Source organism: Phragmites australis, chromosome 9, assembly GCF_958298935.1.
Source record: "Phragmites australis chromosome 9, lpPhrAust1.1, whole genome shotgun sequence".
Classification (NCBI taxonomy): domain Eukaryota; kingdom Viridiplantae; phylum Streptophyta; class Magnoliopsida; order Poales; family Poaceae; genus Phragmites; species Phragmites australis.
Window position 1 is genome coordinate 17,253,664 of NC_084929.1, and position 15,210 is coordinate 17,268,873.

Sequence of the window (15,210 nt, forward strand, 5' to 3'; positions counted from 1 at the left end):
ATCGTTTATGAAGATAATGCTAATATTAAGTAGAACCCGCTCTGCATGGCACAGGAAATAAAATGAAATCCCCAACTATTCATTGCAGGAGCAGCAGCTTCCGACACACCATCGCAGGCTCCGGGTGGATTACCTCCAGAGCCGAGCAACAGCTAAGGGCCAAGGGGGTCGAGGACCACCTCTCCCATCTGGCCTTCAGCTTTGCCTCCAACGCGCCGTCACCAAGCTCCGAGTTGATTACCTCCGGAGCCAGGCAGCAGCTAAGGGCAAAGGGCGTCAAGGACTACCTCTCCCGTCTAGTCTTCGGCTTCACCTCTGATGCGCCATTGCTAGGCTCCAGACGGATTACCTCTAGAGCCAAGCAGCGGCTAAGGGCCGAGGGGGTCGATGACCACTTCTCCCGTCTGGCATTTGGCTTTGCCTCCGACACAACGTCACCAGGCTCCAGGAGGATTACCTCCGGAGCCGAGCAGCGGCTAAGGGCCGAGGGGGTTGAGGACCACCTCTCCAGTCTAGTCTTCAGCTTCACCTCCGACGCACCGTCACCAGGCTCCGGATGGATTACCTCCCGAGCCGAGCATCATCTAAGGGCCGAGGGGGTCGAGGACCAACTCTCCTATCAAGTCTTCGGCTTCGCCCCTGACATGCCGTCACCAGGCTCTAGATGGATTACCTCTAGAGCTGGGTAGTGGCTAAGGGCTGAGGGGCTCGAGGACCACCTCTCCCGTCTAGCTTTCGGCTCAGACACGCCATCGCCTGGCTCCAGGCAAATTACCTTTAGAGCCGGGCAGCAACAAAGGGCTGAGGGGATCGAGGACCACATCTCCCGTGTTGTCTTTGGCTTTGCCTTCGACACACCATCGCTAGGCTTCGAACAGATTACCTTCAGAGCCAGCCAGTGGCTAAGGGTCGAGGGGGTTTAGGACTACCTCTCCCATCTAGTCTTCGGCTTCACCACCGATGCACCATCACCAGGCATCGGACGAATTACCTCCAGAGTCAGGTAATAGCTAAGGGCTGAGGGAGTTAAGGACCACCTCTCCCATCTAGCCTTCGGCTTTACCTCCGACGCACCATCGCCAGGCTCCAGACAGATTACCTCTGGAGCTGGGCAGCGGCTAAGGACCGAGGGGGTTGAGGACCACCTCTCCCGTCTAGCCTTCGGCTTTGCATCTGACACACTATCGTCAGGCTTTAGATGGATCGCCTCCAAAGCCGGGCAGCAGTGTAACACCCTGATTTTCAAATTTCTCAAATTTCTTAAATTTTCTAAGATTTTTGAATAGCTTTACCAGTAGTATAGGTTTAAAACCTATTTTCTGAATCAATCAATTAATATAGGTTATTATTTTGTGTGCATTGCATGTTGAGTTTTGTTAGGAGTCAGGTAAATACATTCGAGTCCTTTTTTTCTCTTTGGCGTTTTGAGTGAAAAAGATTTTGTAAAGGTTTTTACAAAACTCAGTAGTGAATAAGGTAAGGATCTTAATGGTTGGAATTGAAAATCCTTGAATTCATCATCTATTCAATCCATGATCATACTTGATCCTTCTCCAGTTCAATTCAAATCTTATCCAAATCCTTGTTTAAAGTCAATATCTCTCCTCTTTCTCAAAATTCTACTCAAATCCAAAATCAAATTCCTTATCTACTCATATTCTTGTTCAACCTCATCTTCTAAATTTCTTTTAAATTCACTCCAAGCTCAATTCAAATTCAAACCCTATTCAAATTTCTCTGGAAAAGTTTTTTTCTAAAGCCTAGATATACCTAAAGTGTCTTTAGGCTCAATCTTGCTCAAGTCCAAACCCTTAGCCAAGTCTTCTAGATGGCCCAACAAAGGATCCACGAAATCTGCAAATTTTCGCGGAGTTCTGGACAGCCTCATATTCCCATGAAGTTTCGCAGTTCAAAACGGCCTCAAATGCAAATCTTGACAATACCAAAGTTGTAGGTCTCGTCGAGAGCTTCAATTTAAACTTATGGAAGTCCTCTTTTGGATAATAGAGTAGGAGTTATGGCCCCTGAAATCAGTGCTGTGCAGATAAGTCCGAGTTCAAACAGTTTATCTTGTGGTGCACTTTTGGAAATCAAGATGGCATTTTCAGAAGTTCCAATGACTACCAAAGTTGTAGATCTTTTCGAGTATTACAGATTAAAGCAGGGTGAGGACCCCTTCTTCTCCTCCCTTAGTACTGTTTTACCATCATACTAAGTCCCTAGCCAAGCCCTAGCCCCAGCCAAAGACCGATCTACACCGCCACGATCGTCGCCATCGCGGACAGCCGCGGGACAGCCATTGCCAACCACAGCATGTCGCAGCCATCACCCGTCTCATCTCCGTTGATCGTTCTTCCTCTCAGTGGATGATCTACCCAAAATATGCCATAGCATTGTGTTCCCAGGATATATGAATATCTTTGTTTCAACGGTTCCTCAAAATTCATAGCCAATCTATGGGAACGCGAGCGTCTTCGTTCCTGCATCTGTTCACGGTCACCACCAAACCTAGCAGCAGTCATCGCTGTTTTGCCACGACCTCGGATGACCCCTTACAAAACCAATCATACCGCTGAGTTAGTCTTTCCGCGTTCTACGCCATGCTTCCCTCGTTTCACTGAAACACCATTGAAGCCGACATCGATATTTGTGGCCACATGCTCGATCGCCATCTCTGACAAAACCCGAACCACCACCGCTACATAAAGTCACCAGTAGTATCCTTAACCTAGAAGAACAACCTTCGGGCTTTTTGATCCATCATAGGTGGTCGATACTATATCTCAGCGTATCCCTTCTTTAATCCAAGATGTTTACTTGCATAGCATGCCAAGTCAGCGCCCCATTATTCTCCTTAGCCTAGTCAGCGAAGTCTGGTATGCCCTACACATCTTAAATCTTGCACAATGATGTTGTCAAGCCTGACACAGTGATTGTGCAATAAATTCTTTTCCTATAGGAAGATAACTCTAGTAAACTAGTTTTTCCTTTTGAGCTTAATCCAACTCCCGAAAGCTGTTCTCTTTTCATCTTAACTCCGATTTAGGTGATTCTTGTGTCTAAACATTTCTAAAATCATCCCTATCCGACCAAGGTATTTTTTAAAGTGTTTTGATGACGTTTGGTATGTTGTTCTTAGTGTTTGCTTTGTGTTGTTTGTCGATAGTTCTCACGATTAGTCAATAACGTTCCGAAGAAGTTCAATGGACTTCAAGACCAAGATTTCGACAACACTGAGCAGTATTGGGTAAAAGGAAAGTGCCCTTGATCATCTTGAACCTATGATTTAAACTGTTTTGTTTTACAAAATTGCATGCAGTGTCAATATGATGGGTAGTCACCTATGTTAGGGTTTTTCCCTAGATTTTCCCTTATCATCCCTTGGAACCTAGATGGTTTATGGTTAGGTGTCTTTTATGGGTAGATTGCTTAGTCATGCTTTTGGGATGTTGAGAAGTGTCATAATCTTGGTTAATGAACATATGCAACAATGGTCGTTAATGTGTTAATGGTCTAGCAACATGGAACCTTAGGCCTTGAGCAAAGTGGTTTTGATGGTTGTCATGGTTATGATGTTGGTTTAGTATTTGCTCAAGTAACCTAAGTAAGGACCGGTTCGTGGAGCGACAACCCAAGAAGTAACGTACCAACCACGAGGCTGATATGGGTAAGGCGTGATATACTAATTAGAGTCTATCCAGTATGTGTCGTGTCAGCACAAAAGGGGGCTTCTGGGTAGGAGTTTAGCTTGCGTAAAGCCTGGCGGTGAAACCTAGTGGGTAGGCACATACTGGATTAGTCTCTGGTTAGTGGGAAACTTCATTCAGTGATTCTTGGTGGCACACCACTGGCGTGTGTTAAGTGTTTTGCGAACACGGCAACATGGAATTTACTAACTCGTGGGGAAAGCTAGACAACCTCTGCAGAGTGTAAAACTGTTATAACAGCCGTGCTCATGGTTATGAGAGACTTGGATCCTCACATGATTAGATAGTTGTGGTTATGGGTTTGGTTGTGGTTATGGTTCTGGTACAGGGAGTACTAGATGGTTGTGGTTATGGTTCTGGTACATGGAGTACTATATGGTTGTGGTTATGGTTCTGGTACAGGGAGTACTAGATGGTTGTGGTTATGGTTCTGGTACAGGGAGTACTAGATGATTGTGGTTTTGGTTATAGTACAGGGAGTACTAGACAATTATGGTATGCAAGGTGGGGAGCCTTGTATGCTGCGTGTTGGACTGTATAGGTTACATTCACTTAATAATTGCTTAATGCTTTTTGAGTCCAAATATGTTTTCATTACTCGTATTTACGCAAATATACCATGTGTTAGCCTATTCTTGATATAAGCCTGCATATCATTATATTTCTGGCACTTGCTGAGCGCGTCATGTGCTTACACTTGCTATTTTCCCTATACCATGCGACATGTGTGCTGCTGCTTAGTGAGTGAAGATGTTGAAGACTATCAAGATGAGGTTGGCGATGTTCTAGGCGTGTGTCTCCTGGTCAGTTGCCTGCGGTGTTGTTGGTCACCAGTGCTTCTGTTCCGCTGCAGATATCTTCATAGAAGAAGATATATGTTAATTGCTATAAGAGTTTAACGTTTATTCTATTAAAGTATTGCTTTTTTTACTTCACTTGTGACGTCCTTATGTGTGTTGAACTTCCTGGGCACACATAAGCCGCATCTAGTTTTGGCCGTTAAAACCAGCTGTGACAAGCAGCTAAGAACCCGAAGGGTCACGGACCACCGCCCGAGCTGGTCCCCAAAGGTTCCAGATGGACTTTGTTGGGTCGGAAATCTGGAACAAATTTGGAAGAAGGCCCTAGTAACGCCGAACCAGATGGACTTCCGACGTCATGTTTATACTCACCGGAGTATGTCACCGGACCAATATTTGCTGAGAGCAAATTTTTTGCAAAGTTTTCATTTTGAACACACCGGATGATCCGGCGATCATCAAAGACCTCACCGGACAATTTTCACCAGAGAACATTTTTTCGGGTGAAAAACCTTCTTCTTCTCACTGGATAGTCTAGTGATACCACGAAATCTCCACCGAACCACTTCTTCCAGAGAGCAAGTTTTCGCTCTAAGTTAACCTTCCACACACCGGATAGTCCGGTGATACCCCGGAATCTCCACTGGACTATTTCTTTCAAAGAGCATTGGATTGGCCATGTATAGTTACCTTCTCAAGCATCTTGCCAAACACTTGGATAGTATTTCTTCAAGTATTTCAAATTGATAGTGCGAGGCATCTTATCTCCTTGTATATATTACAACATGTATGAATTCTGAGGCACAATTCCTACAACTTTAGAAGGACCTTCCCTACTAGGGGACCACTTCCCGAATTTATTATCTTTAGACCCAATAGGTAAAATTGTGTTCCAAACTAAATCCCCTAGTTGTAGGCTTTAGATACTCTCAACTTATCCTTTTCAATTTCTTTCAAAGCTTTAAGCCTTTCATCATTGAGGTTAACTACTCTATCTATCATTGCATTATAATAATCAACGGCTGGCAAGTCATTTTGTCATACCACTCTCAATGCGCCAAGATTTACATCAACGGGCAAAATGGCCTCTTCTCCATACACTAACTCATAAGGAGTAACCTTAGTAGCACTATGCCTAGATATATGATGAGCTCACAATGCTTCACTCAAAACCTCATGCCACCTTTTTGGATGTTCTTCTATCTTCTTCTTTATAAGCTTAATCAAAGTTTTATTGCTAGACTCAGCTTGTCCATTAGCCTGAGCATAATATGGTGAGGAATTGAGAAGCTTAATTCTAAGTGATTCGGCAAAATCAAGGACTTGATGAGAAATAAAAGAAGAACCTTGATCTATAGTTAAAGTTTGTGGAATACCGAATCTATGAATAATATGTTCCAAAATGAACTTGATTACCTCTTTTGTGTGTCATGTTCTTCAAGGGAATGGCCTCAATCCACTTTGTGAAGTAATCCATAGCAACGAAAACAAAGTGATGACCTTTGGAAGATGAAGGATGAATTTGGCCGATGAAATCCAAAGCCCATCCTCGAAACGGTCATGGTTTGATGATAGGATTCAACATAGAAGCAGGAGCTAACTGTATATCACCAAACTTTTGACATCCTTCAATATCCTTTGTAATATCTAGAACAATCATCAAATATAGTCGGCCAATAAAATCCAGCTCTCCTTAACAACAATACCATTCTGTGAGACGACTGATGTGTTCCACAAATACCTTCATGTACTTCACCCATAGTAATTTTACATTGCTCTGAACCTAGACATTTTAGAAGCAACCCATCTATGGTTTGGCAATATAATTCACCATCCAACATCATATATTTTAAAGCTTGTCGCCTAGTCTTTCTATCTACCAATGAACTAGGATTTTCTAAATATTTGATCATTGGCTCTCTCCAATCACTAGACATATGCAGATCTGATTTTTTGAGAAAAACCAAACCTTCTTCCTGTTGTTTGACCAAAAGAACACTAGCACAAGCTAACAACGGTTTTTCTAACACAAAGAACATCCCTCTATTCACTCGATAACCAGATGCTTGATGTGCTAAATCATTTACCCTCATATTCTCTTCTCTAGATATGTTAAAGATGGTGAAATCATCAAAACTTGCTATGATATCTAAGCATATATCCAAATAGCTATTTAGTGATCCATCGAAGTATTGACAAACTTTAGAAATTTGTTGCACCACTAATAATGAATCACCAAACACTTCTACATGTCTCATGCCCAAGGACTTTAAAATTTGCAAACCTAACAAAAGAGCTTCGTACTCGGCTTGACCTTGGCCTTCTCTACAAGCCGATCCATCAAAGAATAATTTTGATGGACACACATAAATCAAACTAACCAATGCATTACTATCAATACGATGATCAACAATAAAATCAGCAACAATTTGGCCTTTCAAAGATCTTAATGGTTCATAAGCCAAATCATATTCAATCAAAGCGTAGGCCCACTTTCCAATTCTACCACACAAAATCGGCTTCTGCAACATATACTTAATAACATCGGTTTGGCATGCAACCACACAAGTACTAGAAAGCAAATAATGTCTCAACTTGGTGCATCCATAGTATAAAGATAAACAAAATTTTTCAATAAACGCATACCTTGTTCCTGCATCCAAGAGACGCCAGCTCAAATAAGTGATTGCATATTCTTTCCCTTCGCTTTCTTGTGTAAGAACAACACCTATTACCATCTCTTTTGCAGCAACATATAGCCGAAATAGAATCCCGGCCTTCGGCGCCATTAACACGGGAGGTGATGATAAATATTTTTTGATGTTATCAAAAAGCTTGTTGCTATTTTGCTCCCCCCCCCCCCAAGTAAAATCGGCTTCTTTCTTTAACCGAAGTATGGGAGTAAAAGCACTAATCTTGCCGGATAAGTTAGATATGAAACGCCTCTAATAATTGACCTTTCCCAGCAATTTTTTGGACATCTATGTTTGATTGTAGTGCTCCCAACTTATTTATAGCTGCTATTTTGTTAGGATCTATCTCTATACCTCTTTCATGTATTATGAAACCTAAGAATTTGCCCTCCGATACACCAAAAGCACACTTAAGTGGGTTCATCTTTAAACCATACCGACACATTCTTTCAAAAGCTAAATGCAAATTGGCTAAATGACTATCCTATAGCATCCGATTTGATAACAAGATCATCGATATAAATCTCCAAGATGACACCAAGCAAATCATGAAAGATCAAATTCATAGCTCTTTGATAAGTAGCACTGACATTCTTTAAACCAAATGTCATAACAACCCATTCAAATAAACCAAGAAAACCCGGGCAATGGAAAGTTGTTTTAGACATATCTTCTTTAGTCATGAAAATTTGATTATAGCCCACATTACCATCGAAAAAACTAATAACCCTATGACCCGAAGCATCATTAATCAACATATCGGCGATGGGCATAGGACATTCATCTTTAGGAGTAGCTTTATTTAAATCTCTAAAATCAATGCATACTCTTAACTTATCACTATTTTTCTTCTCAACTGTGACAATACTATATATCCATTCAGCATATCTACAAGGATGAATAAACCCTACAGCGAGCAACCGGCTTATTTCTTCTTTGATTCACCCATACATGTTAGGATTAAACTTTCTAGCTGGTTGTTTGTGAGGTCTAAAACCTGACTTTATGGGAAGTCGATGCTCTACAAGCTCACGGCTAAGTCCCGGCATCTCATGATACTCCCAAGCAAAACAATCGATATATTCTTTGAGTAATGCAATCATTTCGCCTTTTTGAACATCATGCAAGTTTTTATTCACAAATGGCAGCCTAGGAACAGTACCATCTCCTATATTTACCTCTTCTAACGGATCAACCGATGAAAAACCTTGTCCTAGCTTTTCTATCTCATCAAAATCATCAATAGTCTCACAAATATCATTCTTTTTAGACTAACACTACTCCACATGCTGTTGCAACCATTCTAAATTACTTTGTTTATCCATTTATAACATTACATTGCCTAGCTGAGATGAAGAAATCGGCTGTACAGACATGGGTACAAAACCATCTATAGTAACACTAAGAAAATCATACCCCGAAAGGTCTTGACAAGAGAGACAATGTACATTCCCATGTTTCCAATCTACCGAAGCATCGGCCAAAGCAACAAAAGCCGATGTATCCGCATGTCCAACTTCTATTTCATCGTGTACCCATTGAATCAAGAATTGGTGCAAACCAGAAGGTACACAACGATTTGCATGAATCCAATCATAGCCTAATAAAACATTGTAGTTACCTTGCACGTCGGCGACGAAGAAGGCCGTAGGGACCGTCTTGCTCCCAACGGTGAGATCCATGGAAATTACACCTTTTGCCTCTGTAGGCTTGCTACTGAAGCCATTAAGCACCAAGTTTGTCTTTACGAGCTCTTTGTCTTCTTTTCCTAGCTTCTTAAAAACTGAATATGGCTTTAGATTCACGGTGGCTCCACCATCCACTAGCATTCTCGAAATCGGCCTTCCATCAATATGCCCCTTGACATACAATAGTCTCAAATGTTGGCTCAATTCTTTGGGCTTTTAAAATATAGCTTCCTTCGGACCAAATTTAGTTCAGCAACCTCTTCATCAACAGCTCGAAACTTCGAAGGTAAAACAAAAACCATATTGATATCCATATTATCATGCAGCGAAGTGCCATCCCTAAGAACTGGAGAGTCTCCTAGCATATCATCTTCATCATCACTAGATGTCACAATAGGCTCTATGACTTGCTTTATTTTCCATTCTTGCCGAATAGGCACCATCGGCTTGATTTCATTGAAAACTTGATCCCTCACCTTTTTAGCTTGTGCTTCTCCCAACACTTGCTTTTCATAACCTTTGTAGCCTCCTCTTTTGGGAATGTGAGAGACCCCTAGGACACCACTGTGGCTATGGCTTAGTCCCGGGAAGCAAGGACTTCTCCTTTTCAACCTTTCAATCGTCTGAACTAGCGATCTGCTTTGAACTAGAAGTGGCTTCTTGAACATTTGGCGCTATGTGCTGTTGAACTGGTGTAGGTGGCGCCTCCTTAAGCTCAAGATCAGTACCAACCACTCCTACAACTTCCCCTTTGTTGTTGCCACTTGATCCGTCATTAGCCGGTTGCTTTTGCACTTTCCTTCATCAACAACCGGCTGTTTTTCTTTTGGTTCCAGATCTGATTTCTCATTAGAAACACTCGTGTTCTTGACACGATAGACCTTCTTAACATGCCTCCTATCCCTCCTATCATTTGACTGATTTTTAGGATAAAACCGGTCTTGTCTAGGATGAGATAGTCTGTCGAACACCGAAGGTCATGGTGCTGTCCACCCGGGTGAAATGGTGCAAATGGCATAGAAGGTGGAGCCCAAGGTGCACACCAACCCCATGGCAGACATGGAGGACAAACCATCGGAGGAGACCCCCACATCATAGGCATCGGCGACCCTAAAGGAGGGAACAGAGCTGCTGCAATATTATCCTCCCATTGCCTTCTCCTCCCTTCAACCTCACGCTTCAGAGGTGATCTTGGATGTTTAAGAGCATCGGGCCAGCTGCCCCTTTTTTGGCCAGCCTTGCCACTCTCATACTTAGCCAAAAGTGTATCAAATGTAAGTTTTGGATTCTCATGCTTCTTAATAGCTTTGTTCTTATCTTCATTCACTTTCCAACGGCCAATTTCCGGACTTTTAGGTTTGATCATCTTTGGCCTTACATTATTATCACCAATGATCACACTCTTGCCTCTAGTCGATTCAGCTTGAGACGGCCGAACCAAGACCTTCTTCCCTTCCAAATTCATCATATTGACGTGGAATGGATCATCATCTAGCTTCATCTTAGATTTTTCAGCAAACGTCAATCGTCCTTCATTAATGGCCGATTGAATCTGTTGACGAAAAACATTGCAATCATTAGTAGCGTGAGAATATGAATTATGCCATTTACAATATGCATGTTTCTTAATATCCTCAAGTGATGATATAACATGATTAGGAGACAAACTAATTTGCTTTTCCAGTAACAAGAGATCAAACATCCTATCACATTTAGTGACATCGGATGTGAATTTCATCTCTTCTTGTCAATTATTTTGTGGAGGTAGCTTCAATGCAGAGCACATGAATGGCTTAGATTTGGATTTCCATGCCCATTTGGATACACACATGTCTACGCTATCATCATCTGACGAATCGTCCTCATATTCAACTACATTAACACCCAGACGATCCACCTTGTGTTTTCCACTAAACCTTTGAACCTTTCATGTTCTTTGTCACAGCTTTCTTGAGCCAGAGCCCGCTGCAAAAATTGAATCACATCTGAAAATTCTTGCCCCTCTAACCTCTCTTTGATGTGTGCATGCAACCCGGCAAAAGCTAACTCAGCTAGATCTCTATCAGAGAGTGAAACATTGAAACATTAGTTTTTAGTATCTCTAAATCTTCTAATGTATTCAGAAATAGACTCACTATACTTTTGTGTAACTGATGTCAAATGAATTAACCTTAACTCCGTGTCTCCGGTATAGAAATACTCATGAAATGTTTGCTCAAGTTGTGCCCATGTACGAATAGAGTTAGGCGCAAGTGAAGTAAACCAAGCAAATGCATTGCCGGAAAGTGACAAAGGAAATAAATGCAATCTTAAAGCATCAATACTACCGGCTGCACCACACGGTGCAAGAAATTAACCTATATGCTCTATTGTAGTTCTACCATCTTTCCCGTTGAACTTAACAAAATCAGGGACCGTAAACCCACATGGATATGGAATTGTGTCATAATAATTAGGGTATGGTTTTTGATAACCACATGATTCACCTTTGAGTGCTGCCCCAACTGTTCCCTCAAAATATTAGTCATTTGCTCTTTGATGCTTTCATGCCCAAAAAGTGTTTCGGCCATAGGCTGATTGGATGACGCATTAGCTGTGGTTGTGGCCCAAAAGATTGTTGTTGTGGCGTATCATGAGAGTGTGAAGTCAAGTGTTGCATATGTGGAGTATTTTGTGAAGGCACATTGAAGTAAGTATCCGACAACGGACCATAGGGTATTCCGGTACCTTGTGGGGGTATAGGAGGTGTGCTATATGCCATGGTGTTGTAAGGAACTAATGGCATACTTGCTCAAATTTCAGCAGCCCGGCTAATGGCCATGTACTAAACCAGACTAGCTATGCTACATGAAGTAGTCAGAACCTGAAAAACAAATGAGGACACCTCCGGCTTGCTAGTACTCAATGTATTAAATGGAGGCATTACCATACCAACCAGACCAACATTGGGTTGGCTATGAGTTTGTTGCATTGGCATATTTTGTTGTGTAGGCAAAGGTGTTGCAAATTGTGCCGATGGAACTAATGGTATTGTCTGAAATTGATTACCATCGTTGGAATTTGAGGTGCTAGCATCATGTAGTTGGGGCTGTTTTTTACCTTTTTCATCTTGCAATTCAATAAACAAAGCCCTAACATGACTAGACAGTACATGATCTAGACTTTTAACCAATGTTTCAGAATTATTGAACATAGCAGCACCAACAGACTGATCTACCATATGCGCAATGTGCTCTGTGAAATCATGAGTAGAATCACTTACATCGGTCTTTACCTCATGCTTGCTGTGGATGATTGAAATCGGATCGCCCCTCTTGATGACACCTTGACGTGTTTTCTGATAGCATGCAAGCATCATCTTCTCAACCTCCCGCTTTTGAGCTTCAATAGCTTGGCGATCCTCCTCGGGAAGCTCTTCTAGCGTAGGTGAGATGATATTGTCCATGTTGATTTTGGCTCCCTCCTCCTTAGACATGGCGCAACAGCGTACAAAGGGTGTCGAAGCAGAAACCCTAGGTATGGATGTTGATGGAGAACCATCGGTCCCCAGCGGAGTCGCCAATTTGTGTTAGCACAGAATTAGGTAACACCTCACCAAAACGATTTCCGTCAAGGATAGTTGTCACTTTTCGTAGTGACACGTGACATGTTTATAAGCAAACAAGCAAAGGTTTCGACCAGCAACCTTGGAGATCACCGCTCGGATGATTTATGAGCAAATTGATAAAGAACGATCACCCGAATGATAGGGATTTGAAGTAGCAGCGAAGAACTAATCATAAATTGCAGGAAAGTAAAGGCTAAACAAAAAGTAGATGCAATAGATGCGATTGATTTATGGATATGCAATCTGCCTCCACCCCTCGACTATTTATAAGGGGGGGTATGGTCTTGACCCTATCGAATCAAAGTAGGACTCTATTCCAACCCTAAACACGCTCTGTTCAACCAAAATCACGATAGAGATCCGAACAAATCCACAAATCCACTTTGATTCAGTTTCGGACTAAACACTGGATGGTCCAATGAGAACAAACTCCAATACACCGGACCACCCGGTGAGTTGACTCGGCCGAAACACTAAGACTCGGTCTTACACACACCGTATATTTCGACGTCATGTTTATACTCACTGGAGCATGTCACCGGACCAATATTTGCAGAGAGCAAATTTTTGCAAAGTTTTCCTTTTGAACACACCAGATGATCTGACGATCATCAAAGAACTCTTCGGACAATTTTCACCAGAGAACATTTTTCGGCTAAAAACCTTCTTCTTCTCACCAGATAGTCAGGTGGTACCCTGGAATCTCCACCGAACCATTTCTTCCAGCGAGCAAGTTTTTGGTGCAAATTTACCTTCAACACACTGGATAGTCCAGTGATACCCCGGAATCTCCACCGGACTATTTCTTCCACAAAGCAAATTTTCGACACAAATTGATCTTCTACATACCGGATAGTCCGGCGTTTTCACTGTATCATTCACCAGACTATTTTATACAAAGGGCATGTTTTACGGCACCAAATTCCAACTATAAGCACCAGATAGTCCAGCGTTCAATGAGCCCCTCATCGGACTATTTTTTTCAAAAAGCATTTCTTTTGGCCGAAATCGAACTATAAGCATCGGATTGTCCAGTGATGACACGGCATTGATCACGGACTATCCGGTATATACAAAAAACCTGGTCATGCCATTTTTTGCTATCAACAGAGGCCTTATTCCCAGAGGCTGCGGACCTCTTCGGGCCACCTCTCTGGCACGTATATGGCCTTCCAATGGTGATGTCTCTCTACAACTACTAGGCTTGGACGCTTGGCAACAATATATATAACCATGTGAAAATTTAGACATACTGAAGGCTAGATGGTTTAGAGGTACCCAGTAACACCCACCTCACAAGATTTGTATGTGTAATATATACTTATTCCAATCTATCTTAGGTCTATATATCTGATTTATAGTTTTTCATTCTTAATTTTATGGCACAGACAATTACGAAACATACTTGCATAAAAAAGATCAAAGGATGCCATATCTTATCCAATACTTTTCTTATTTCTTATTTCTAATTAGTCACATGCCCAAACATGTGAAACTTATTATTAGATTACAACTCATATATAATCTAGAGGGAGGCACCACTAGCAAAGATTTGCTGCCTATAGGCAGCGGGGGTCGCCAAGGCTTGTGGGTTGAAGAGTTGCTGCTCTTGTTGCCAGTAAGCAATGGGGCTCACTAGGGCTAGTGGGTTAAAGAGTTGTTGTTGCTGCTGCTGCTGGCTGTAGGCGACGAGGCTCGCCGTGGCTAGTTGGTTAAAGAGTTGTTGTTGCTGCTCCTGCTTCTGTTGTTGCTGCCAGTAGGCGATGGAGCTCACCAATGCAAGTTGGCTAAGGATTTGCTGCTGCTGCTGTTGCTGCAAGTTGGCTTTGGGGCTCACCACAGCAACTTGGTTGAAGATCTCCTGCTGCTGTTGCTGCTGCAAGTAGGTGGTGGTGCTTGCCATGGCCAGCAGGTTGTAGAGCTGCTGCCGCCGCCAGTTGGCCGCAGGGTTCACTGGGGCCTGTGGGTTGAAGAGCTGCTGCTGCGCTGCAATGTCCTGTATTGTCAGATGCGCCAAATTTTGCTGACGTAGGAAGTCCAGTTGTTGTTGGATGATCACAGCTGATGAGGGAGAGATGCCTACAGTGAGCTCATTCTGTAGTATGTTGTATTGCATAGATGGGTGTGTCGCTCCCAAAACACTCACCGATGGGAAGTATCGCGGAAATGTAACAGCGGAAGTGACACTTATCGAAAGAGCAAGGAAAGAAAACAACACAATTATCTTGGCTGCCATTGGTTTTGAGATTTTGGAGGTGTATTTCACTTTCTACCTTGCTACTCGTTGTCAATGGTATGAGTGATAGACAAAGGACTGATTTGGGCCCTATTTATACACACGAGTGATCATGTAGCTCCACAAGGTGTTGGCCATTGCTGGAACTCATGTTATAGGCTAGATAAGCTAGAGATGACATGGTATCTAGTCGATTTCGACATCTCCTGATCCCTTTTCTTGTAAGTATAGGATATGTACTGACAAGATAATTTGTACTAGAGCTTGGCAAAAGTATCTTTTTGTTAGTATTTCTTGATACATGAGGAAAGGAGGTATGCTGAGTTTAACTTTACACGTGTGTGAAAGTCTTAGCCACTTAAAATTCGTTTTCTTCTGTTAAAAGTGAGTTTGTAATTTTGTGATTTGTCATGTCGATCTAGAACCTTTTTGAACTGAATTTGTCAACATGTATAATGTGTTCCACTTCCATAAGTGTA

General features: G+C 42.2%; 1 protein-coding gene across 1 annotated transcript; it reads right to left on the reverse strand.

The window, feature by feature from the left end:
• Positions 1-14,020: 14,020 nt before the first annotated feature.
• LOC133928034 (22 kDa alpha-zein 14-like) lies at positions 14,021-14,611 on the reverse strand. Its single transcript, XM_062374325.1, has one exon. It carries the CDS (start codon positions 14,609-14,611, stop codon positions 14,021-14,023), a length of 591 nt encoding a protein of 196 aa, XP_062230309.1.
• Positions 14,612-15,210: the final 599 nt, after the last annotated feature.

Excerpts from the sequence above, each read along its gene's own strand:
- LOC133928034 (XM_062374325.1), bottom strand. The coding sequence starts at position 14,611 with ATGCAATACAACATACTACAGAATGAGCTCACTGTAGGCATCTCTCCC.